Below are 27,289 nucleotides of genomic sequence, written 5' to 3'. Positions count from 1 at the left end.
TAGTTTCTAGGGTCAGTTTGTTCAGATGCCAGTTAGCCTAGAATGTTTTGGTGATGGCACCCATATGAACTACCGGAATTCCATACAATGAGCACGTAGGATTCAAATTTATGACCCCAAGTTGGCACACAAGTTTGCTAAACACCTTATAGCTATAATATGCTAGTATGCTTGCTGGAATATCTACGGACCGGCTCCTAAAGTTAAGTACCCACTGAAAGATGAATTGGGGTATCTGTGGCGACAGTCATTCATTTAAAATCGTGGGTCGCAAAAATGAACAACGGGACACACACAAAATTTTTCGCAACAGCGCAAATTCTCACTAAAGCCAATAAAATTTGACCGATTTAGTTGCACGGCGATCTGACATGACGGTCGTTCAAAACGAACAATAGTAGCAGGTAATCTACTGTCATTAAAATGATTTTACACATTTTCATTAAGTGCTGTTGCCCGATATCGCAAAAACAATCGTTCATCGCAAAGAATAGTGTGAAAAACTGTGCCGTCAATATGAACCTTTAGTCAGAGAGTGCAGTGCATTGGTCTAGTTCACCCATCAAGCCACAGAGAAAAGTTATGGTGGGTTCTGTTAACATTCTATTCAGAAGTGACCTCTGGCTGCTCATTTCTTTTAGTGGGCAATCTCCATGGCAGCCTCAACACATTTTAAACTCTTTATGGCTGTGGTATAATTAAGCGGTACCCACATTCACAGAAGTGTCCTCTTAAATGTTTATTTGCTCTGCAAGTATCTATTGAAGAAGGTTATCTGTGGGGCCACTTGTGTTGTTGTCTCAGCCTCCCTTATCTCCAGTCTTGTAACCTTAACAACTAGTTAAGGCACTCATTTTGCAGCACCTTGTACAAAGGCATGTCTAGGGTTTCAGGCAAGTTTTCATTCAGTTCCACGGCAACCTTCCAAGGCACCAAAGTGACACAGCAAGAAAACACCAACAGATCTATTTACAAACTGCTCGCGACATTCCATCTCTAATGACATGATATATACCATTCCGCTACAGGTGTGTGTAAAAGTGGAACAAGAAATAGTATAGTGCTATTAATCTAATATCTATCTCACACAGTACACGGTGTTATTAAAACTGAACGACTACACAATGCAATATTATTAGAATCTCCTGTAATATAAATCAATGCTAATAATAACCGTCACTATGCAAATTATCACAGAGACTTGTAATTGCTAAACATACAAGACTTAACCCCTTCTATAACCATGTGTACATCATGACCTGCCAAGTCTGAGCACACTACTGACAATTAATAAGAAGATATTGGTCATTCAGGCTAATGACCACCAATCCTCTACTACAGATAAGTTCACACACAAACACAAACACAAATGTATTGTCTTTCCTCTACAGCCAGTAGTGACCCTCACACAGCGAATTCAATGCTTTCTCTGGCAGCTAATGTGAAGTTGTTTCAGCATGCAAATGACAGAGTCGTGTCTGAGACATCAGCAGGATATTGGCATACTTGTGGTATTGTGTGTCATCAATAGTACAGAATGAAGCTAACTGCCCCCTGGCATCGGTTACAATGTTTCTTCTGCAATCCTCCCCACCGATTGGTCACCTGCCTGGCAGTTCTAACAGCATCTAAAGTACCAGTCTGACTCTACTAACATCTCCAGTATCCTAGTGCTTCTCCATTACCTGGCATTTATCTCATGTCCTGTACCTATCACATTATCTGCCTCCTGCCCTGGAACTACAATGCCCAGCAGCTCCAGGCAGATATTATAGAAGCCAGTTGCAACATTTTGCAATTTTGGAGCGATATGCAATCAATTTGATTTACACAGCAATTTTGCTTTTCTATACTTTCTGCGCTTTTGTGATTTTTTAAAAAACACATAATCCCAGAATGTAATAGCCCATTTAATTTTATTAACCTAGGACTTTTTTAAACGGCTATCGATTGTCGTGAAACAACCCTTAAATTTCCTCTTAACTTTTCAATTCGATTTTTTGCACAGATGCCACCCTTCTTTTAGATTCAAAGTTCCATGAAATGATGACCACTGAAAAGTGTGATGGCAGCACTGGCTGGGAAGAAGAGTTCTTGTGACTTGTAGTTCTGAGGCAGCTGGAGAGCCAGGGGGTTGTCTGACATAAAACAACTACTGTGCCAGCAGCACCTGCATCACGTTAATAATTACAGGGAGGTGTAAACAGTCTATGCCTAGATAGTGAGATCAGTTTATTAATATAACCCTTTGCTTGCTGGGAAGGGCTTTCCCACAATCCAACATTCAAGATCACACACAGCATAATATTTCCCATGACTGTGTCCTATCATAATGAAAGTCCCATAAGAGGAAGACGTGGCAAGGCATACAAGACAACACATCTATAGCCTATAAATGACACCAGGACACGAGGTGATTGCAGATCTGCCATGCAGGACATCCTGCTACTAGGAATGCACAGAATCCACATTCAGTGAACACATCCACATTCAGTGAACACAGCCCAAGGGGCAATGCAATCTAGTGATGTGAGCACTACATACAACTAACTTTACAACTCACAAACATCTGATGCTAGAATATTGAAATAAAAAAGTAAACAGTTCCCATTCTGACCTGTGTGATAGGTGACAAGCAGCAGCAAACACAGCACATCCCAGCCCATGGTAGAGGCACAGGAGGGGGGCTTCCCTCTCAGCACCCTGGATAGTCCTGACACAAATCTCTCTCACTTGTCCACAGAGCTTCAGTAATACAACTGACCTCCTCTCACTCTCAGCAGACAAGGTATAGTTCAGCGTGATTATCCTAACCACACCCCGACCACTCCTCCCTCTGCTGCTACTGTGTGTGGTGTATTACCCTAACCACACCCTGACCACGCCTCCCACTGCTGCTGTATGTGTTATGTATTAGCCTAACCACACCCCGGCCCCGGCCACACCCATCGCTGCTGCTGTCTGTTTATACAGCGCCATAGCGCATGCAGCAAAGAGTGCTGCTCTATCGGGAAGGCTTATGCCATTAATACCCGTGCTTTTAATACTCGTGCTTTTTACTACTTTCACTCTCTGCAGCACAATAGCATCATAATTTTACAAATGACTGCACTATGATATGGTAGTTGTTGTGTACTGAAAACAGGTGTAAAATAGTGAAGACATTCATTTATCTCTCAAAATAATCCTGCACAGAGGTATCCTATCTCTCGATTATGTGAGACGAGAGCAATTAGCCAACAGTAAAATGAGATGAGGAGGAAGGACATCTTTCAGTGCAAAAATATTTGGCTAAAGACACTCCCCACCACACCTCCAGACAGGGAGCATGAAGAATTCAGAGGCCAAATATTGCTTTATTCGTTTTTGTAAATCAGGCTGGTAATAACTTTTCTACCTTAAAGTGTACCAGAGACGAGAAGCGTCTCTGGTACAATACTTACCTGGGGCTTCCAGAGACCACCGGTATTAAAGATTTTTACTTATCCGGGACTTCCTCCAGCTCCATAAGCACTGATGCGTCCCTTGCCGTCCTCCTGAGTGGCTCCGTTAAGCGGCAATCAGCTCCGGTAATCGGCTCAGTGACGTCAGCAGGGGGCCTTCTGCGCAAGTGCAGAAGACCACGACTGACGTCACTAAGTCAGACTGGGCCCAACTGAGACAAATACCAGGAGCTGATCATGGCTTAATGGAGGCACGTGGGAGGACGGCGAGGGACGTATCCATGCTTATGGGGCTGGAGGAAGCCCCGGGTAAGGTAAGTAAAAATCTTTCACAGATTTTTTTTTCTTCATCTCTGGATCACGTTAAGCCCCATTAGGGCTGCTTTTCCCTCGGCATCTCCCTGGGTGACTCCTGTCACCTGCAATTGCCCCCTAAAAGCCTGGTTGAGTAGCGCTCCATCACACATGCGCGGGCCGGTTAGGCGCGCTCCTCCGCTGCACTCCTGTCCCTGGGAGTGATCTGCGCCTGCGAAGCCCCAGGGTAGTATAGAAGCTGAAATGCTTCTCGTCTCAGGTTCACTTTAAATATTAACATTTGAGATTAGGCAAGGTTTTGGATAAGGTGTGTACACATGCGCAACGGATGCGTGTGATGTCATGCGTGAAGGATGCGTGTGATGTCACGTAGCGGGTGGGGGATTGGCACAAACAATGGGATTGGCGTCGCTAAGTGTGAGTAGATACACTGACAGCCAGGATTACTGCGCCTGCGCAGAATGTTCCCGGTCACGTGAGCACGGCCCAGAGCATCGCATGCGCAGAAGCCACCAACCTGCTATGGAGGTGACCACAGAAGAGTGGATTCCAGCAAAGCTGCGATGAGGGACTCAGAGACTTCAAACGGCTGGAGGAATCCCCAGGTAAGTAGATCAGCATTTTTTTTTTTCTCATGTATCCATTACAAAAATCATAAATTCTAGCGCGGTGTGAAAACTTATGAGCACAAATGAACCTCTATTCAGAGCACATACAGAGGTGAGTCTTTTCAGTACAGTAACAGCATCAGTAAAGAGATTATGATGTTACTGGGGAGGGCCCTAAGGGGTCGCATATGTATTAGTCACACACGTATTAGTACACCACCAGTCAGTTGGGTGGTGGGGGGGGGGTTCATGCACCTAATTCATGGTCTATCACCAGCACCCAATTTACGGCTACACAGGCACAGACTATCACATTGCAGCGCTCTTCCACATCAGCATAGCAGATCAGGCCCTATCCAGTCCAGAGGGAGATGTAATTCAGGGTCTGGCTACCTCCGGAGCCCTGAATTACTGTTACGCTGGGCGCAATGAACTGCTTCGGGGACATATCGCCTATTGGATATGACATAGTTTCTGGGGCCTCTGACCACCTATAGCCAGACTTTTACTGCCACTCCATGCAAGCTGTACATTTCCCAGTACATCGAAAAATGTATTAATTAATTACCATTTACATGCAAAAATGCTTCTCTCGCCTTGTTGTGCTCCCCTCTTCCCCTGTACAGTAAACAAAACACATATACTATATGTGCACTTTTCAAAAAACTAAACAAAAGTGCTTAAGCTCTTCTGAAAGGGAGTGATTGAAATCTACGCCTTGTTTGGGAGCAGTTATTGCTGCCAGGGCATAGATATCAATCACTCTAGAGATGTGATCCCATTGTTCTTGCCGTTTGCGGCGTTCTGTCATCGCAGCAGCCCGTGCATCGGTCAGGAGCCAATTTCATTGGAGCAAACCTTCCAAAAATGCTTCGCAATTGCAATTTGGAATAATAGCAATCGCTCCTGTGGCTCCACCTCCATCCATTTTCATCAGCCTAGCGTTTGTTTGTTTGTTTTTTTTAATCACCGGGGGATTCCAAAGCGTGGCTGAAAGGATTCCGGGCTGCTGAGCCACCAGAATTATAACCAGCACCTATGGACCAAGTGCCTGAGTGTCAGTCAGCCGCACATGCTGTGAATGCCTGCTGAAGAAGTGATTTCTGGAGATTGTTACAAGATCCCTCTGGTTTAAATCCCTGCATCCTAGTGTTCTGCATACAACCACTTCTGGTGCACAGACAGGAAGTGATGAAGGAGTGCATCCAGTCATGCAACAGACAAGGGCTACAAAGATTTACAAATCCCTTATCTTACCCACCATGATACCATGGCGATGAAGTTCCTTTTTAAGAATCGGCATAAAATATGGGTAGTATGACAGGTCAGTAATTTGCACTCCTATCATACAGTTGAATGGGGTCAGCACTGCAATTGAGATGCAATGTATTTCTGCAAAATGCATGACCAGTTGTATTGTATTATGACACAGCAGTGTGCCCAGGCCCTAAACTAGCATATAAGAGAGAGGCAGCCACCCAGCAGATGTTACATGCAATGGTTTCAACTTTGGGGTTGTTCACTGCCTGCCAACTGTGTTTATAGATGGCGACAATCAGTTGCAACCAACAGCTCAATCCCTGGCTGCTGAACAATGCAATAACTAGGCAGTGCAGCCATCCATGTGAACCTGCTCTAAAATGCCTGGAAAAGCACATTTCACTTGTTTTTTAAGTGTTTATTGTGCCTGGTAGCATTGTGTGTAAACCAGGTGTATGAACATAGGTGGCCATTAACAATATGATTCTTCGGACAATTGATTTTCCGATTCGAATGAATAGCAGCTTTACTTCTGTTAGAGGGCGCAAACGATCGATATTATGATTGAATTGGAGAATCGATCGTCTGAAGAATCACATCATTAATGGCCACCTTATGAATAATCTTATAGATTTGCACATAACCCCATGTGTATCGATTTCTGTCACAAACGGCTCCCCAACAAAGCGTACGTACGAAAAGGGCGTCGGGAAAAAAGGGCGCGTGGTATAAACGATAAATGGAAATATCGTTTATAGAAATTATTGTGTAGAATTTCGTTTATAAATAGTGATTTAAAAATGTATAAATCACTAAATAATGTGTATGAGATCGGCAATTCTTAAAACGTTAATCTTCCCTGTTTGTAAAGTGAAACTTATATTTTCGTTTATTAAAAACCCTCCCTGTACCTATCCCTAACCCCTAGACCCCCTGTTGGTGCCTAAACCTAAGACCCCCCTGTTGGTGCCTAACCCTAAGACCCCCCTGTTGGTGCCTAACCCTAAGACCCCCCTGTTGGTGCCTAACCCTAAGACCCCCCTGTTGGTGCCTAACCCTAAGACCCCCCTGTTAGTGCCTAAACCTAAGACCCCCCTGTTAGTGCCTAAACCTAAGACCCCCCTGTAGGTGCCTAACCCTAAGACCCCCCTGTAGGTGCCTAACCCTAAGACCCCCCTGTTGGTGCCTAAACCTAAGACCCCCCTGTTAGTGCCTAAACCTAAGACCCCCCTGTAGGTGCCTAAACCTAAGACCCCCCTGTTGGTGCCTAAACCTAAAACCCCCTATGGATAATAATGTTTTACAGACATGAATAAATAAAGAATGTAAAGAAAAAAAATGTAAATTATTTTTTTGGGTGGATAATAATGTGTTAGAAATGTTTTAAAAATAGTGATTTATTATCTTCATAAACGTTATTCGTCACGGGCTCATTTTGTAAACTTAAATCATCACAAACATAGTTATAAATCCTTAAAAATCTCCGGGCGCCGTTATAAATCCTTAAAAATCTCCGGCGCCTTATTTTCCCCGTTCAGCGCCCATTAAACGATATTTATAATGAAAGTGAATGGGGCGCCCTTTTTGTCCACTTGTCTCATGCGCCCAAATCTACTGCTTCCCCCAACAAATGCCAAAACACACACACACAAACCTATAACCACCATATGCAAATGCTGTAATTGTGTTCAGTGGATGGCTGGAGGCATGAATTGCTTGGCATCACTTCCCAGCATTTAACTTGCACACCCTCAGTAGTGGCATCATACAAATGCTCTTGGGTATACTGGAGATGTCACTGATGCCAGTGTGCCAGCTGAGGGGCATGTTAATGCTGGAAAACCATACCTATAAACTGGACCTGAAACACTGTAAGGGTTCGTTCACACTAGGGGTGTTTTCAGCCTTTTTTCAAGCACAGGCAATTTTTAAAGTCGCCCACAAAATGCTTGTGCAATGAATCTCTATAGGAAGGTTCACATCAACGCAGTTCGTGCACTGTGCGTTCAGCAAAGCAGTGCCTGGACCATTTTTGTGGCGTTTTTGCTATAATGGAAGTTATAGGAAGATCGCTAAATGCTCACAAAACCGTTTATGCGGTGATTGCGATCACGTTTTTTAGAATACATATATTGTATTTATTATTTTCCGGATCAAAGAGTTCACTTCCTCACTTGTGTCAGGGAGTGAATGACAAAACCGCTCTGGAAAAGCGCTTACAAAAGCGTTTACCAAAAATGCAGCGCAGGGGAGCGCCGGGAGGGGGAAAAAGTGCACAAAAATGCAAAACTCGTGCGTTTGCGTTGTTAGGTGTGAATGAGGCCTGAAATTGGGCCATGTAATGCTATGTGAATGTTAATAAAGCACTGCCACACAAAGCACAGTTAACAACAATTCTATGTGACTGAACCACGTGGAGATTCTTCAGTTTAGGATATCCTGAACCGTTTTCCCTCTCATTTGTTTAATCTCCCTCCTCAGCTGCCTATCTGTGCCAGAGATCTGCTGTACTTGTGTGCTGATAGGATCTCATCCCGTGGAAGTGCCCTGAGGGGGGCGTCCCTGCCTGTGGATTTGGCGCTGTCTGGCTGCAGTGACTCTGCCAGGCGCTGCTTGTTGTGAGCTGTTCATGTGCACAACGAGGGCTCTTCCCATTCATTGTTTACTCAGCCCCGCTCCCTCTGCAAACACTGGCAGCCTCACTACACCACTAATCATGCTGCTGCTCCTGCTATCTCCACCACAACACTGCAATAAAATGTCAGCTGAGCTCCACAGACAGTGACTGGAGCTTCTATACCGGGCAGGGCAATGACAAGGGATAGACAACAACGGATTTCTGTGCAGAAGTCATAACTGTGTAAACCTCTGCAAGACTGCAACAAAGTGTTATTTTTAAGAAAATTGCAACCTGGAATTTGAAGCCAGAGGTACATGGAGGCTCCCATATTTATGTAGTTTTAGAGCCTATTTCCAGTGGGAGTCGTGACCGTTTCCGATTTTGCTGCGGCTCCCGTTAAACGGCTGCAGCCCGAATCGCTTAACCACTTAAGGACTGCAGTCATAAAACCCCTTAAAGTGAACCTTAAGTGTAAAAAATAAATTGCGTTTTACTCACCTGGGGCTTACCTCAGCCCCCTGCAGCTGAACAGTGCCCACGACGAGTCGCTCTGATGCTCCGGGTCCCGCTGGCAGCCACTTCCAGTTTCGCCGTCAGGACCCGTCAGGCTGCGGAACGCGGCTGATACTACGCGTTCCCAGCCAAAATAGCAACCCTATGCGACCATTTAAAGAGAATCTGTATTGTTAAAATCACACAAAAGTAAACATACCAGTGCGTTAGGGGACATCTCCTATTACCCTCTGTCACAATTTCGCAGCTCCCCGCCACATTAAAAGTGGTTAAAAACAGTTTTAAAAAGTTTGTTTATAAACAAACAAAATGGCCACCAAAACAGGAAGTAGGTTGATGTACAGTATGTCCACACATAGAAAATACATCCATACACAAGCAGGCTGTATACAGCATTCCTTTTGAATCTCAAGAGATCATTTGTGTGTTTATTTCCCCCTGCATCTCTCATGCACTGAAGTTTCAGGCTGCTCTTTTCTTCCTGCAAACAGCTTTGCCCTTGTCTGTAATTCCTCACTATGTGAAAGTCCAGCCAGCTCAGAGGACGATTTATCCAGCTTGTAAAAGATGAGAGAAGAGAGAAACTGCTCTAATCTAAATAACACACAGGCAGTGTGCATAGAGGGGCCTGGAAGGGGGAGTTCATAGCAGAACCACAACACTGAAGAACTTGGCAGCCTTCCAGACACAGGCTGACAAGTCTGACAAGAGAGCGATAAGTTGATTTATTACAGAGACTGTGATAGTACAAAGTGCTGCAGTAAGCCAGAACACATTAGAATAGCTTTTGGAACTTGTAGGATGATAAAAAACAGGATGCAATTTTTGGGACCAGACACTGTTTTTCCATTCAGACCACTGGAGCTTTGACGGTTTATTGCTCGGTCATACAACCTACCATCTAAATGAATTTTACCTCCTTTTCTTGTCCCTAATACAGCTTTCTTTTGGTGCTATTTGATTGCTGCTGTGATTTTTTGTTTTTATTATATTCATCAAAAAAGACATGAATTTTGTAAACAAAATGATTTATTTAACTTTCTGTGCTGACATTTTTCAAATAAAGTAAAATTTCTATATACATTTTTGTCCAAATTTATTGTGCTGCATGTCCTTGATAAAAAAAAATCCAATAAGTGTATATTTATTGATTTGGGTAAAATTATAGCGTTTACAAACTATGGTGCAAAAAGTGAATTTTCCCATTTTGAAGCATCTCTGACTTTTCTGACCACCTGTCATGTTTCATGAGGTGCTAAAATTCCAGGATAGTATAAATACCCCCCAAATGACCCCATTTTGGAAAGAAGACATCCCAAAGTATTCACTAAGAGGCATGGTGAGTTCATAGAAGATTTTATTTTTTGTCACACGTTAGCGAAAAAATGACACTTTGTGAAATAATAAATAAAAAAAAGTTTCCATTTCTGCTAACTTGTGACAAAAAAAAAATAAATCCGCTACGGACTCACCATGCCCCTCTCTGAATACTTTGGGGTGTCTACTTTCCAAAATTGGGTCATTTGTGGGGTGTGTTTACTGTCCTGGCATTTTGGGGGGTGCTAAATTGTAAGCACCCCTGTAAAGCCTAAAGGTGCTCATTGGACTTTGGGCCCCTTAGCGCACCAAGGCTGCAAAAAAGTGTCACACGTGTGGTATCGCCGTACTCAGGAGAAATAGTATAATGTGTTTTAGGGTGTATTTTTACACATACCCATGCTGGGTGGGAGAAATATCTCTGTAAATGAGATTTTTTTGATTTTTTTTACACACAATTGTCCATTTACAGAGATATTTCTCCCACCCAGCATATGTATGTGTAAAAATACACCACAAAACACATTATACTACTTCTCCCGAGTACGGCGAAACCACATGTGTGGCACTTTTTTGCACCCTAACTGCCCTGAAGGGCCCAAAGTCCAATGAGTACCTTTAGGATTTCACAGGTCATTTTGAGACATTTGGTTTCAAGACTACTCCTCACGGTTTAGGGCCCCTAAAATGCCAGGGCAGTATAGAAACCCCACAAATGCAATGCTGGCTAGCCTCCCTGCTCGCTGCAGTTAGATGGAGCAACTGCCATTCACTAAGGGTCCATTCACACTAGAAGCGCTTTTCTGAGCGTTTTGCAATTGATTAGCGGTTTTTAAATCGCTCCCATTCACTTTCATTAAAATCGCGGGAAAAATCATTGCGATCGTGTACGCAAAAATTGCGGCGATTTTTCTGTGATTTTTAACGCAATTTTAATGAAACTGAATGGGAGATATTTTAAAAGACGCTAATCAATCGCAAAACGTTCAGAAAAGTGCTTCTAGTGTGAATGAGCCCTAAGTGCTTTTAAAATATAGAAACCCCTGAGAACCCCCCATGAGAAGATGGGCTAGTCCAAAATCTAGGATACGCGTTCCCTGAACAGGGTTAGGCCCCTAGCGCACTAAAACATAACCTTTATTAGTTCTATTAACACATGCACATAGATGTATAATCTTTATCTGCCCGAAAGTGATCCATCACAGTGATATGATACATATGTGACACAATAGTGTCAAACACCAACACAGTTTTTTTTTGTTTTATAAATGCTGTACCTTTGATATACCTGATTTTAATAGAACTAATAAAAGTTATGTTTTAGTGCGCTAGGGGCCTAACCCTGTTCAGGGAACATCCTATACAAATCCCCCGAATACTCTATTAAGTATTTGCTAGTCCAAAATCTGTCAGATTTCTACTACTAACTGTAAGTGACAGCAACTGTCTCTGATGCCCTGGCACCTCTCCTCAAACAATCCTTCACTGACCCAGACTCGGCTGCCATACACTACAACACCTCCATTACAAAAGTCAAGGATGACTTCACCCCCCTCGTCAATGCCCGCCCTCACCGTGTCTGTCGCCAACCCTGGATGACCAAAACCACTAAACAGTTAAAAAGATGCTCTAGAGCAGCTGAACGGCGCTGGAGGAAAAGTAACACAAGTGAGGACTTCATCTTATATAAAATTGCCGTGAACAACTTCAGAAACGCACTCTCTGTGGCAAAAAAATCCTATTTTTCTTCCCTAATATCCGCCCATTTACACAATCCAAAACGCTTGTTCAGCACCTTCAACTCCGTTCTCCATCCCCCTCCTCCTCCTCCTTCATCTTGCTTATCAGCTGAAGAATTTGCAACATACTTCACTGATAAAATTGACAAAATCAGAAGTGAATTCTCCATGCAGTCTCACTCAAGACACAACTAAAATGTTAGTACATGCTCTCATAATTTCTCGTCTGGACTACTGCAACGTACTACTTTGTGGACTACCGTCTAACAAACTGGCCCCGCTCCAGTCAGTACTGAACTCAGCTGCTCGTCTCATTCATCTCTCTTCTCGATCTTCCTCTGCCGACCCTCTTTGCCAAGCTCTTCACTGGCTGCCAATTAACCAGAGGATTCAGTTCAAACTCCTTACCCTAACCTACAAAGCTCTCCACGATCTCTCTCCCCGGTACATATCCTCATTAATCTCCAGATACAAACCCAATCGCAATCTCAGATCGGCACATGATCTTCTGTTGTCCTCCTCTAGAATCAACTCCTCACATTCACGTTTACAAGACTTCGCACGCGCTTCACCCCTCCTCTGGAATGCCCTCCCACAACACATCCGTCACTCGCCAACCTTTGTTACCTTTAAACGCTCTCTAAAAACACACTTGTTCCGACAAGCATATGCTCTACCTTAGGCCACTTCCCTTTGTACTAAGACCAAATTGCACTCCTACTAGGTATCCTAAAACACAAAGCCTCTATATATTTGCTGCATACTACCCCTCCTCCTGTTTCCCCCCCCCCCCCCCCATTCCCTTTAGATTGTAAGCTTGCAAGGGCAGGGCTCTCTCCCCCTTTTGTGTCTTGGCAACCATTATACATTTTATTCATCATGTTAATTTTATCACTGTCATTACCAATTCGATAATTTGTATTTTGTATCATTCTTAGTATTTTGTCACTAATTATGTATCTTGTATATTGGTGTACACCATTGTCTGTATTATTATGTACTCCATGTTTGTTTCTTACTTTGTACAGCGCCACGGAATATGTTGGCGCTTTATAAATCAATAATAATAATAATAATAATAATAATAGGAGAAAAGTAATTTATGGCTCATTTTACTCTGGAAGAAACATGCTTCCTATTTGTATATGTTTACATCTATTTAAAATTTTAAGATTTTCACAACAGAGGTCCTCATGCTGTGCATGGCTTAGCTTTCAGCTGTGTGCTGCACAAATCTGCAGCACACTAAAGTAGGATCTAGACGTCAAACGTGCTACAGATAGCGCCTTCTGCACATGCGCGCAAATGTGCCCTCTTGATCGGGAGCGTCAAGAGCAATAGTAGAAACCACAACATTGGTGATACCACCTAAAATCGTGGAGCCCTTTTGCTATTTGAAATCATGATTATATACTCACTATACTCTATAGGCCATTCCATTATATGCAAATATCTTATCACTCACACTTTGTTTTTCAGTATTAATGTGGTTTATATGCACATATGATCAGGGGCGTAGCAATAGAGGTTGCAGAGGTAGCGACCGCATCGGGGCCCTTGGGCCAGAGGAGCCCTGGGGGACCCACCCGTCAAACACAATATTAGCTCTCTATTGGTCCTGTGCTCATAATAATCCCTTCTATAGATACTTTTAATAGTGGTAATCATTAACAGGCTGTTCCCCATCCCCTTCTTGCACCTCTGACACTGTAGTTGCCATTGGCAGGGTTTGGTGCGCCGTATCAATTGTATGTATAGAGTGCTTGGGCGGCCCCAATATAAAACTTGCATCGGGGCCCAAAGCTCCTTAGCTACGCCACTGCATATGATTGTATTTTTTGTGTGTTGTCACTAAGTTTTATCACATCGATTTTTCTATATTGGGGCTCATATCACTTTTCATAATTCACATTATCACTGAACTCAGGTTCATCCACCTGGGAGCTATTGACCCCCCAGTGCTGATGATTCTATTTTATACATATGCTCTATGTGCAGTTGATAACACTATTTTTGCATATGGCGTATTGATTGGCATTGTGATTTATGGGGTATGATTTTATTGTGGTTTTTATGATTGAACCATTATGAAGTGTGTTTTTTGTCAGTTTTGACCAATCATATATAATAAAGATTATATGTAAATATTTTTTCAAACTTATCAGTTGAGTGGTGCTGTTTGTATGGGTTTCTTTCATCCATTTTGCATATTCTGTTCCTCTCCTAGAAACTAACAAGTTTCCCTTTAGCATTCATTAACCTGCTGTTGTAACAGAAAAGGTAGGCTTCGTAAAGGGAACCTGAACTGAGTCAAATTATTTAGCATAAACCTATGATGTACCTACAATGAATATTACATAGTTACCTTGCCATTCATTTTCCCTCAGAAGCCCACCATTCTCTTCTTACAATGATTCATTCCAGTACTAACATTTTGTCAGAACTGAAATATATCAGTTGCTGTCAGTTATAACTGAAAGGACAACTGGTGTGCAAGGTAATGTCCATGTTTTTCTATGGCTCAAGTGGATATTACAGTTTAACAGTGTGCTAATCCGGAAGCTGTTATGGGTTCATCGCCAATTTTAAAATGGAGGAAATAGAATTCCATTGATCACAGTGGACAAGCAGGACACAGACGGGGAGAAAGAGATTAGTGAATAGAACTACACAGGAGGTAAGTATGATATATGTAGGTTGATTTTGACTTTCAATTTTCAGTTCAGGTTTTCTTTAAACATTTAATATTTGAGGCTGGGGTAGGTGAAAACAAACTTAAACAATGTTGAGAGTTCGCTAGAAAGTAAGCTATAATTATCCTTGATATAATTTTCTGGGTTTATTACAAGGATATCAAAAAAGTAAAAGTAGAACTTTGGAAACAAAAAAGTAGTTTTATTTTTATCTTTAATATACAAGATTACTTACCTCTGCCCAACCAATCATAGGGTTGTGTCAGTTGCACATCTACAAGCCATAAGCCCCAGTGAGGTTTCTGTAGTGGGAACCGCCAGGCACTGGATATATAATATTTGCATGATAAAGATCAACAAACTCTGCTCACCAATGACAGCTGCAGAGGAAGGGAACAGTATGAGGATGATTACCACTATTCAAAGGACAAATAGAGGTGATCATAGCACCGAAGAAAAACTAATAGAGTGGCAGAAGGAGGGCCTTGGGCAAGTTAGCAGCCTTTGTACCCTCTGCTGGTATGCTGGTGCTCTGTGTGACTCTTGGGCCTCTTTTATACTTGCAGGTTAAACCTGAGTTGTGTTACCCTATTTTACCTCGAGGGGCAGCAACAGCAATTCAAGTCTATGGAGATTTTTACACCCATTGTGGTCTGTTGTGGTGCACCAGAAGTATCCAATCGGTCACAACTGCTGCAGCGTGTTACTGCAAGCACTGCAATTAACGCACAGTGCTCTGGGTAATGGAAATCTATGGGCGACAAAGAAAGTGTAAACATTGGAGCACATCACACATGTGAATCAACGGGAATCCTAGTGACGTATTTCCTGCCGAGGAAGGGAGTACGTCACTGAATGGGGTGCGGCGCTATGCACATGATCCTGTCAGCGCAGTAGTGTAAAACCGGCCTAAGTGAAGAAGTCCAGGTATATAAAGTTATATAAATTGAGGGATTGTTCACACCTAAGGGGTTTTCGCCGGTGATTTTGAAAATCGCCCTAAAAGTGCTTATGCAATGATTCCCTATGAGAGTGTTCACATCTGAGCGGTTCAATTCCGATCCGCTCTCCAAAGAGCGGCCTGTACCATTTTTGGGGGCGATTTGCCTATAATGGCAGGTATAGGGAAATCACAAAACTCTTGAAACAGCGCTTGGTATAGCGATTTCTCCAGTGCTTTTAAGAATAAATGCATTATATTGAATCTTTTCCGGTCAAAGAGTTCACTTCCTGGCTTGCGTCAGGAAATGAATGAACAAATCGCTCTGCAAAAGTGCTTCAAAAGCGCTTTACATAAAAGCGCAACGTGCAAGTAAGCAAGCAAGGAAAAAAATTGCGCAAAAAAATTGAAAATCGCTGGCGTCAGCGTTTTTGATTGATTGACTGGGAAGCTGTAACATTACTTCGGGCATGGCCCCATTAGCTGCCATCAATATATGTTGATTTTTATAATTATTTTGGATTTATATGGCAAACTGGGGTAACTATACTACCTATACTAGGACACCTATACTACCTATACTAGGGCAACTATACTAGCTATACTGGGGCAACTATAGTGCCTATACTGGGGCAACTATACTCCCTATACTCCCTATACTGGAACAACTATACTAGCATTACTGGGGCAACTATACTCCCTATACTGGGGCAACTATACTCCCTATACTGTGGTAACTATGCTACCTATACTGGGGAAATTAAACTCCCTGAACTGGGGCAACTATACTAGCTATACTGGGGTAACTATACTACCTATACTGGGGAAACTATACTCCCCTATACAGGGGCAACTATACTGGCTACCTATACTGGGGGCAACTATATCTAGATACCCAATAACTGTACCTGGCCACCTATATACCTATTCACTCCAAATCGTTTTGCTCCCCCCGGTAACCTGTTGCGCACGACATATACATCTCCAGTAAGGGAGGGCATTTTATAAGCCACAAAAGGGGTTTACATATCCGATTAGGTGTATTTCAAGAAAAAACTTTTTTCCTCCCAATAAACTTGCTAGGTTATAGCAAAATTGACACCTTGACACCACCAGTCAAAAGCCTCGTACACACGCTTGACTAAAGTCAGCCGAGTCAGCCAATAACGACAGCCTCAGCAGATACTACCATCTCCAGGAACCTCAGCTGGAAGCCCAATATCACTGCCACCCAACGGAAAGCCCAGCAGAGACTCTTCTTCCTCTGCCAGCTGAGAAAGTTCGGCATGACTCAAGAAATTCTAACCAGCTTTTACTCCGCCACCATTGAGTCGATCCTCTGCTCTTCCATCTTGGTGTGGTATGCTGGAGCCACAGTAGATGACAAGGACAAACTACAGAGGGTCATCAGGTCAGCGGAGAGGATCATTGGGTGCCCCCTCCCCTCACTTGCCCTACTACACAACAAAAGACTTAGATCCAGGGCACTAAGGATTGCAAATGATCCCTCACACCCAGGCCACCGCTACTTCAGCCTTCTGCCCTTGGGCCGGAGGCTACGAGCCATCTCCACTAAGACCACGAGACACAGGAACTTGTTCTTCCCCTCGGCAGTCAGCCTCCTAAATTCCCTCCACATTCTACCATCAAAGCAAGCTCCAACGAGCGGCGAGGCCGGCTGCGCTATGGCCGATCAGTCAACCAGCCCACAAGACTAACTATTAGACATCTCAGTGACACACTGGGGAATGTGATGTATATTACAATGTATTGTTAACCTGATGCCTGTTGTTCACTGCTACCTAGCTATGTCTCTCTCTATGTACTCTTCCTAAGCTATTTGTACTGTGCCAAAAACAATTCCGGGCATGACCCCTCTTGCTTGGCGAAATAAAAGGATTCTGATTCTAATCAGGTGTGTGTACAGAGGCGACCGACCCACGATGCACGAGCAATCCGCCCGCGGATCAACTCACCTCCAGCGATGGGCAACTTCACTGTGCACGCTACTCCCCCATCCACCACGTGAGGTCACGCATGCATCCCTCTGCTCCCCCACATAGCAACACAGCGTGTCATCACTGTGCAGCCCGGGCCAGCAATGTCACCCAAGGCGATTGGGTGCCAATCCTCGACAGGCAACATCCATCAAAGGTGTGTACGCACCTCAAGACTTCTTCCCATATTGACAGTGAGAACAGACAGGAGACCCAGACTAGTTGCTGTGGGCTACAAAGGCAAATCTTATTTCAGAATTTTTTTTAAAAAAAATCTTCTGTTCACTTTTCAATGTCATGCACACAAAGCCTGTATAATATAAAAATCTTTTTTTTATTTTTTTTTGCAGGCTTTTATAGTTACCAGAAGGCATTGTGTAAGTCCAAGTCATACAACAAGAAAATTAATTAAAAATCTGATTGCATGTTCTCCTATCCATCTAGGCATTAAGCCCTTAGGTAATGGTGTAACACATTTCTTCCCCTGGATAGGTCATATGGTAAATTGGTGATGGTAACCTTCATATTGCTTCAGGGCCATTGAAATGCCACTCAAAAATACATACTGAATTAGCCTTTTTTTCCTTTCCTAAAATGGTGATCTCATTAAAACTCTATTACTTGCGTTGACATAATCTTTATTTCAAACAAAGTAATTTATGCAAAGGTCAAAAAATGGCTTACCCAGTGCAAAACTATTTCTCTCTGCATGCATTTCCAGGACTTCCCTTTCAACACAGATTTTACTTGGCAAAAACTATATTCTGTTCCTTCTGAATTCGAATATAGTCACCTATAAAGCCAAGTTTACATATGCAGTTGAACTGCATAGTAATGGCACAGCTCAACCATCCAGCAGCTGGGGATACTGACATTCATCCACTATATACCGTACACTATGCTGGATAGAGGACTGCAAACTCGCATAGGCTTCAAGTCAACATCAAGGGCTATTTGATAAAAAAAAAAAAATCAGGACAATACTGCATTCGGTATTTTAGAGTTGTTGTTTTTTTTTGCTAACTCATTAAGATTTTCACAGGTGTGGTAGAAGTTTGGTAATTTAAGAAAAATGGGCTTGAATTCACAAAAACCTGTTCAGTAACAGCAGAAGAGTGTGGAGTTGTCTCTGTTTTGTTACATGCTGTTCTCCCACTTCTTTGCAGGCATTACAATAGTAAAAGGCATCCCCAACAGCCCTTTATTTATTTAGATGTACATGTTTGTTCTTAGTCTTTCGTAACATTTTATTTAATTGTCAGAGTTAAGATGAACTTTCAAGAAACATCAAACATGTCATGCTCAGGTGATTTCAGCACTTGCTCCTCGGCATCTTCAAACAGGAACCTAAAGAGTTAAACGTCTGAAGGGTTACAAGGGGAAATCTCTTTTGTGCCGGCTCTCTCCTCCACTGTCTGGGTGGTAGAGAAGCTTGTCCCTCCCTAGAAGGTATCGTAGTGTATTAGAGGGACTTGCAGGAGAGAAAGGCTGATCCTATTGCCTCTCTACTTCTGTCAGTCATGTGTTATGGCGCATGAAGCTGGTTTCCGACACACATCAGAGCTGGAGGTAATGACAGCACATGTTACTGGGCTTTACCGCATGCTCTAATCTTCATGAATTGACATTTACTGACATTTATTGAGGTGTTTACCACACAAGTCGATAATTTACCTCACTGCTTGGTAATTTCAGCTTGCCATCCGGTAACAGCCTTTATGAATTAACATTTTACTAAATGCTCCTTAAAATCAGCTGTTTTCAGCATTAACAAATGCGGTAATGCTTAATGTATAGAAGTCACAGTGCTGTATCACTTCTAAAGTAAACATGCTGCAATCGTGGTCAACAGCAACTGACCATATAATGAGAAAAAAAAACTTGTGCAACATGCACTACAGTATTCAGTAAATATATTCAGTAAATATGCCACACAGACTGCCAAAGTTAAGATGCAAACACATGCACTAATATTGTCCTCAGCTGGGATCAGGACTTGGGTGGCAGTTCAGGGCTGAGTGCTGTACAGACTCATAACAAGCCTATGCTGCATTGCTACTGAGGGAGGAGGAGGAGACATGGCGTATGACAGAATGTCTTCCAGCAGGAGAAGTAAGAAGGGGAACAATGTGCTCGGCCAACACTGTCCTGCATTCCAGAACTCTTGAGGGGGAGAAGGGCTGTTCACAAGCTAGATTATTGGCAGAGATGGCCCTGTGCACGCTCCAGCCTGAGTAGAAGTGAAAGTATAAGGGCCCCTTTCCACTTGTGTGGAATATGCAGCGTTTCCCCACATCTGAGTTGCGCAGTGAAATGCTGCCTATTTCATCAATAGCATGCCATCCGAATCACATGCCGGTTGCTATTCTAGTTGGCATGCTGCAGTTTACCGCCGATCGCATATGAATCCCTAAAGCCATGCATGGCATATAATAACTAAGCTTGTCAGTTCAAAGGGTGGGACAGAAGATTTTTACTAGAACTTGTTTCAATATGCATGTCATATGCTAATAACTGCCTATCATTTTGACATGAAACTTCACTCCATGGAACCTGTGAATGCCTTGATTTATCAAAAGATCAGTTTCTGATTTCCATCTTTGTTACTGATGTGTTTCCAGGAAAATATAACACAGGCTTTTCTATCAACCTCTGCAAGGATTTGCTATTGCTAAGCTGGCATTTTTAAAACTGTTCATATGAACACTAAGTCGTATTTTGCAGCTGCAGCGCGTAATTCTCACCACTATACCCTTCCTCCAAAATTGTGGAAAAACAGAACTTGAATGTAGTGAGATGAAGTGCAGAAATGGACCTAAACTATTTTCACAAAGCATGTTGCATTGATGGGTGTGAGCACACTGTCCATGTTCACATGTCTGTCTTGTAAAGCACTTTCTACTGTGAATTTCTGGATAACGTGTTTGAAAGTGCAAATCTCACAAAGCAATTGTCCATGCTGTGAAAATAACCTGTGTGTTTTAATAGGTTGGTTTGCCTTCTTAAAACAGAAGGAATTTATAGGAATTCAGCTTAAAGTGAACATCTGTGGTTACCACAATGCACCACTACTGAATATGCACATTATTTCTTTATGTCCCTGAAAGCCAGGCTAGCATACAGAACTGCTGGTGTCTAGCAAGCCTATAGCTTTAACTGATTCCCGACTGCCTAACGATGATAGGCGTCAGGAAGCTGGCAGCCCCAGGAATGCCTAATGCCGACAGGCGTCAAGTCCTGGGATGGGGTTTTGCAGGGTATCGCGCACCGATGCACGCACATCCCCGCTTGAATGACGGAGCTTAGCTCCGTCATCAGTCTACCAGCGGTGATCTAATAAGAACGGCGCTAAGAGACCATTAGATGGCAAAACCACCATCTATTTACACTGTACAGCGCTGCAATCTATGACAGTGCTGTACTGTGGACAGCCGTGTCACTCGGCTGTCCCCTAGGGAGGCTCAAGAGTGATCGGCTCTCATAGGTTGATGCCTCATTGGCTGGTGTAATACAAAAATAATCATAATTAAATAAATTTATAAAAAAGGTGCAGCAGCGATCAGAGCCCACCAACAGCAAGCTCTGTTGTTGGGCAGAATGGCGTGGGGTGGGAGGGGGGGATTTATTTGCATGCCTAGTTGTGTGGCTCTGCAGCAAGCCATTAAAGCTGTACAGCATAGAATTGTAAAAAATAGCCTGGTCACTAAGGGGTGTAAGCCTACGGTCCTCAAGTGGTTACATTTTACAGCTCCGTCTCCGTCATAGATCTTCCCCACATGCAGACAGCCTGTTTTGGACTTTTGGTCCTCATCAGTGTATGGCAGGGATTGATATGGTTCTATGGGATAGGGCTTGGACCAGTAAAACAGAGTAACCAAGCAGCTTGGGGTGACCCAAAACCACAAGGAGAGTATAGGGGACTAAAAGAGACCAAAAAGCCCTCCTTCTAAAAAGCAATGCTTAGGTTGGTTTGCCTTCTTAAAACAGAAGGAACTTACAATAATTTAACTTAAAGTGAACATCTGTTGTTACCCAAAATGCACCACTACTGAATATGCAAATTAGCTCTTTATGCCCCTAATAGCCTGGCTATCAGAAAGGAAGTTCTTCTGAGTTCAGGTCCGTTTTAACCTAAAGTTACATATACTAAAGTGCTAAAAGGCTGAGCACAATCAGCTATGAGTTCTTACACCTGATTGTGCTCAGCCTTTTGACAGTTTTGCGACTAACCTGAGCAAGTTTTATTGTGCTAAATAAATATATATTCCTAGTATATATGGTCGTGTCATCTTGGGCCTGATGCACTGACTTTCGGTAGATTTGCCTTGCGCCAGTAGCACATAGCAATTTTACCAGTAATGAAACCAGAGTAGATGTGAGCATTGCGCTATTAGCGCAATCTGCATTTCCACACAAGTGCTAACAGGTGAGTTGCTATGGCAACAGGGCAACGATCGCTATATCCAGCATGAATGTTCTAATGGTCAAATGGCTAAAGCTTCAGACAAGCTGCTGCACAGGCACACAGACAGTGAATGTTATTAATAGGAAAAGTCAGCATGTGTTTTTCATAATTTTCTAGTACAGATAAATGCGCACAACTGCTCCAGAAAGGATGGAGGCAATCATAAGTAACACATTTAAAAAACTAACCCCAGGCAAGGCCCAGTTTCAGAAAAAAATAAAGGCTTGGGCAGAAATCAAAGTGTTCCCTCATGCTGGAGCCCAGTTGTCCCATGTGTGTTCTTAGGCAGAAAGAGTAGCCTCATTGCCAGAGCTAACAGGTGCCAGGTGCATGAACAGATGCAGGATGGCTGTGTTACTGTCCCCAGTCGATGCCATGTGTACAGCTAAGCTACCTGATTAATTGTGGCTGAGAGCTTACATTTATTGGATCCATTCATGGATTTCCCTGTATAATACCTAATCTACCAGATCTGGTCTGCTTTATTACTTTTATTTATAGGATATCTCCATGCAAATGGTTTGGCTAAGGCAACATAGCTCAGTCAGCATTGAAAACAAAATCTCTCTTCACTGCTCGATCATTACATCTTCAGCTGAATTTTTTTTGTCTGAAAGCCGAGCAGCCGATATTGCATGGTGTCTGTGGAGATGAATTTGCAAGTGTGTGTATGTTGCATTGTGTGTACATGTCCAAACTTCAATCAGTCCCGTTATTGATCAGGAGCCGAATGGACAAGTTAGAAATAATCGGTGCTAGCGCGACCTGTCAATCTGACAGGAAGCTGCACCCTGTGTACCTAGCATAAGGGCGCGCCTAGCATAAGGGCGTGTACACACAACTTATTTTGATGGGCCAAAGATTGACCAGTTTGCCCACTTCCATGTACACCAGGGCCAAAAGATTTTGAATACTATGAACAGATTGCATAATACTGTATGGAAGTGGTAAAAGTGGCCAATCATGAGCACACTGGTGGCAATAGATCTTCAGAAGATTTGATCTAAGTAACCTTTTGAGGCTGCTCTGTTTACATGTTACATACATTTTCTTGTAAAGATGTTAACTTTTTATAAGGATAACCAGACCCTCCCCCGGGGGCACCCCCACTCACACATTTGGTATGGTAGGCAAGGAACTAGACAAACAAAGGAGTCTTCCAGGAAGGTGCAGCAGCATCAGGGTTGGTGCTTTCAAAGGATCAAACTGGGCAATTGTCCAGGACACAAATCTCCTTAGGCATCCCACAATTCAGGGACTGTAGAAGTCACAAGTTTACAAGTACAGCATGAAAATGTAAGGGGTTCCAAGTTAATTTGTGCTAACTAAAACCATCCCTGACCAACATCTGTGGAATATGTGGCAGTCTGAAGTACAGCAGATGACTCTATGCAGATGAAGAAACATGGCTCTGAGTCCACAAATGAGCTTCCAACACTTTCAGGAACAGAAAGAACACTTTCTCCATGTTTTGTTTTAAATAAATGGGTTGCATAAGAAGAATTCACTTTATTATTTCCTGAAACAGTGTACACAAGAATATAAGATATCAGTTTACTTTTTATTCATTAAGTCATTTTGTTTCTTTATTTTCTTTAACTTCCTTTAACTTTCTTTAGTTTCTTTAACTGTTGCCCACCAATTAGACCACCCCAGCCAATGAGCGCTGTTTTTTATACACCTGCTTGTGGCCAGAAGAAACCTATTTGACTCATGCTAAGTGGAATATAGAGGAACCCTGCGCTGGAACAGTGAGCTGTTGGAAGACCTGGGAAGCCTCTGGATCACCCAGGGCCTCACATAACTGAGGTATATAACTTTTTCAACTTCAGATATACCTTAAAGATGGGCTATCACTTGCATCAAACAGCACACCAATATGCTTTCCAGAGTACTGTCTGCTCTATCATACAATCTGCAGCCATGATCGTACTAAAAGTCATCCCTTGGAGGCGGGCTACAAGTCATCCCTTTAAGTGAGGGAGGCTGAGCAGCAAATGCTTCTCTGCAGTGGTTCCTGTTTGAAAATAAACAGGCATCTCTCTTTCTTTTTTCTGCCACTGTCATGTTGGACAGAAAAGTGTAAGCCAAATCTCTGTAGCTCAGGGCTGTCCAACTCCAGTTCTGAAAGGCCTTATCCATGCCAGTGTTTAGGATGGACAGAGACATGTGTTCTACTTGATGAACCATGCCTTTACTGATTCAGTCCCATCAATTAATTTGAGCTGTGCCAATAATGTGTGAGGACCTCTGCCCTTGAGGACTTCAGTTGGACAGCCCTGCTGAGGCTAAAGCAACTGTTTGGTAATGTAGTGAGGGACATTTTTGAAAGCCAAAGTTGATGAAGTAAGACATCATCACCTCTCTCCAGCTCTTACTATCCACTCATGAAAAAATGCTGCTGATTATCTTTTTAGATCCCAAATATAGAGGTGACATGACCCTTCTGCTTCCTCATCTTGGAAGCTGTGTCCTTTCTCAAGGACCAGTTATGGGCCTGTTTCCACTGCACGCAGTTTGGATGCAGAATGGATGCAGAAAAACTGACTCCAATGAATGCCCATGGGAAAATCGGCATCAGAAAAATCGCGTTTAGTGGAAACAGGCCCATAGGCATTCATTGGAGTCAGTTTTTCTGCATCCAATCTGTGTGTAGTGGAAACAGGCCCTTCTCTATGAGGTTTCAGAGCATCTTGACCATTCATCTCTATGGGGTTGCAAATTATTCTGTGATGCAGGAAGGAGTAGCCATCACGAGAATTTATTTTGGTGGTCCAAAAACTTAAGTTTCAGCCAGGTATTAAGAGGATTTCAGTCTGACATTGGTGGTTGCAGGGTTAATGGATGGGGCTGTTTACCCGGAGTTGGTCATTTATTATTTACTAGTAATGCAGTACTGTATAATTTTTCATGAAGCTACAATTATTCCTTGATATTCCATTACTAATATTATGTACATTGCTTGTCTTTTGAAATGTGTATACCATTTATGAATAGCAGCACGAGGAATTATGTTTTTATTGCTAGGTTAGAGGTAGGTCTTCCCCAAGGGGGTACGTCACCGCCGTGGGGAAGTCTATTAGGTCATAATTTGTGCACTAATTATCACTGAAGCTAACACCCCCCCTTGGTCTATAGTGATGCAGGGTGTGTAATATAGTCCAGTTTCTGGAGCTCTGCCCACTGATGCAGCTTAATCACTAATTCCCCCTCCCTCTCTTTGCCTGCAGTGTATGCTGGGTGTGTAATTTAGTCCAGTTTCTGGAGCTCTGCTCACCATTGCAGTTAAATCATTCAGGTATGAGGTTGTTTGAAAGCGCTGCCATGTCTCCCACTGTGCAAACTTAAATGTAAGTATACTAATGGCTAGCTGCCTTCACTGTTTTAAATTCACTCTCAAATTTTTAGATTAGAGTTAGCACATAATTTTGCATCTGCTTTGCATTAGAGGCATGTATTCAGCCCTAGGGGGCTCTGCATTGCCGCTGATGGCTTACAATTCAGGTGCATCCTTGAGCGCTTATCATTTGTCTGTTTTGCTAATATTATGTACATGCCTACTGTTCATGTGTAATAAAGTTCTTAGAATTACTTTTATTTTGAAATGGTCAGACCTCACTCGACTGACTTGTATTGTTTTAGTGTTTTAGTTTGCTTTTTGTCTGTTGAGTTACAAAGTGCAAACATCATAGAGTACAACAATGAATATTTGTGTGGCCTGGTTATGGAAAGTTATACATTGTACTCTGTATGTTTTCATATTGTAGATTGCCAGGTCTGTCTTGTTGGCTGGCACTCTGATGTTTGCTTTAAGAGATCAGCATAGGCACAAATATGAAAAGTAGTTCCCTTTAGAACCTAGATATGTAAAAACCATTTGTAATCTCGTGGTGTGGCTGAAGCCTAGAAAAAATAATCTGTTTTGGTGAGGTAGGTAGAGGAAAGATATGGTATAGTAACTTTAGAGCTCAATATCCTTAGGTGTCTACAATGGGCTCTACCTGCTCACACACTTAACAATTTAACCACTTCACTACTGAGGGTTTTTACCTGAATTGCAGGGGACAGGAGCCACCCAGGGAGTTGGTGAGGGTCTGAGCGGCCTCAAGGGGGCTTAAGGAAGTCCCAGGTAAGTATGGTACCTGAGATGTCTTTCATCTCAGGTACACTTTAAAGACTAAAGCAATTTTCTCCTTTCAGCACTCCTCCCATTCATTCCTCAATAACTTTATCACTATTTATCACAACAAAATGATCTATATCTTGGGTTTTTTTTTGTTTGTTTGTTTTTTGCCAATAATTTTGTAAATTTGTTTATTAAAAATGTATGGTGACTGTAATTGTTTTTGCCAGTAGATGGTGCTAGAAACATTATTTCTTACCAGGAAGTGTTCTTTTTTTTTTACACTGTACTTTAGTTCCGTTGTTATGAATGGACATCGCCACTGATCAGAGTCATGTCCATTCTTTCCAGGCAGTGCGATAGGCTTGGGAAACGCTTGTTCCCTTTCACCATTCGCCGCCATGTAAATGCAGCTCATAACGAGCAGTGCATGCATGCATGCATGCGCATGCAGCCGATGCAGTAACACTGGACGCATAAATGCAGATAGACTTAAGTGGTTAAACAAATAGACTTAAGTGGTTAAATGGTACTGAACTACTTTTCTACTTAAAGCTGGCACCAAAATCTGCTGGCATCACACTTGTCTTACTTTCAGGTTTGTATAGGCTTCAAAAGCCACTTCCCTTTAATATACAAAATTCGAAACCTCTGGACAATACAACCAGTAACTAAATGTCAAGTCGAAATGGTTAATGCACATAATCAAGTATTGTCTTGGTGGTGAGAGAAGTTATATATCTGTTGGGACAGCTATAGGTTAGCAAGGAAATGAGTGACACAGACCAGAACATAATGTGTTGATGGGGAGGGGGTAACAATAGTGAGAGCAGCCCCTGCACTTGTGGCTTGCTCAGGACCTTGAGTATTCCAACTTTTTAATCTCCCTCCTATGATACAGGGGCTCGCCTGAAGCTGCACTTGTTATGTGATTTTTGGAAGATGTGCCTGGTGGGCATGGGGTCCCCTACTGTAAGAATTGGTTTTAAACACTAGGTGAAAATGGTTTATCTCAGTACAGGCTTGGTGTATGGTCTGATTTGATAGGGGTCTCGACACAAGCAGGGCCAGATTTTTTGCTCTCAGGACTTGGAAGGGAGATGGTACAAACACCTGCCGTGGCCCTTGCCTGCTGCTGTGTGTTTGCTGGTATGATCTCTACCTCTGCTCTTTTGCGATCTTTCAACCCCCACCAGCCGGTGCATGTGCTTGAATCATGAGCCAGACCCGGCTGTCAAGCTTGTCCGCTGGCGGAC

The 27,289-nt window shown here is 42.8% G+C and overlaps 1 protein-coding gene across 1 annotated transcript in view; it reads right to left on the bottom strand.

Moving 5' to 3' along the window:
- KIT (KIT proto-oncogene, receptor tyrosine kinase) overlaps positions 1 to 2,754 on the bottom strand; it is a 100,892-nt gene extending 98,138 nt beyond the window's left edge. The window contains exon 1 of the mRNA XM_068278570.1: positions 2,618 to 2,754. Coding sequence (XP_068134671.1) covers positions 2,618 to 2,666 — 49 coding nt within the window. The 5' untranslated portion in view covers positions 2,667 to 2,754. The remainder of the gene's footprint in view (positions 1 to 2,617) is intronic.
- Positions 2,755 to 27,289: the final 24,535 nt, after the last annotated feature.

Source organism: Hyperolius riggenbachi, chromosome 1 (assembly GCF_040937935.1).
Source record: "Hyperolius riggenbachi isolate aHypRig1 chromosome 1, aHypRig1.pri, whole genome shotgun sequence".
Classification (NCBI taxonomy): Eukaryota; Metazoa; Chordata; class Amphibia; order Anura; family Hyperoliidae; genus Hyperolius; species Hyperolius riggenbachi.
Note: the sequence above shows the minus strand (reverse complement) of the source record. Positions and strands in the feature narration are given on the sequence as shown.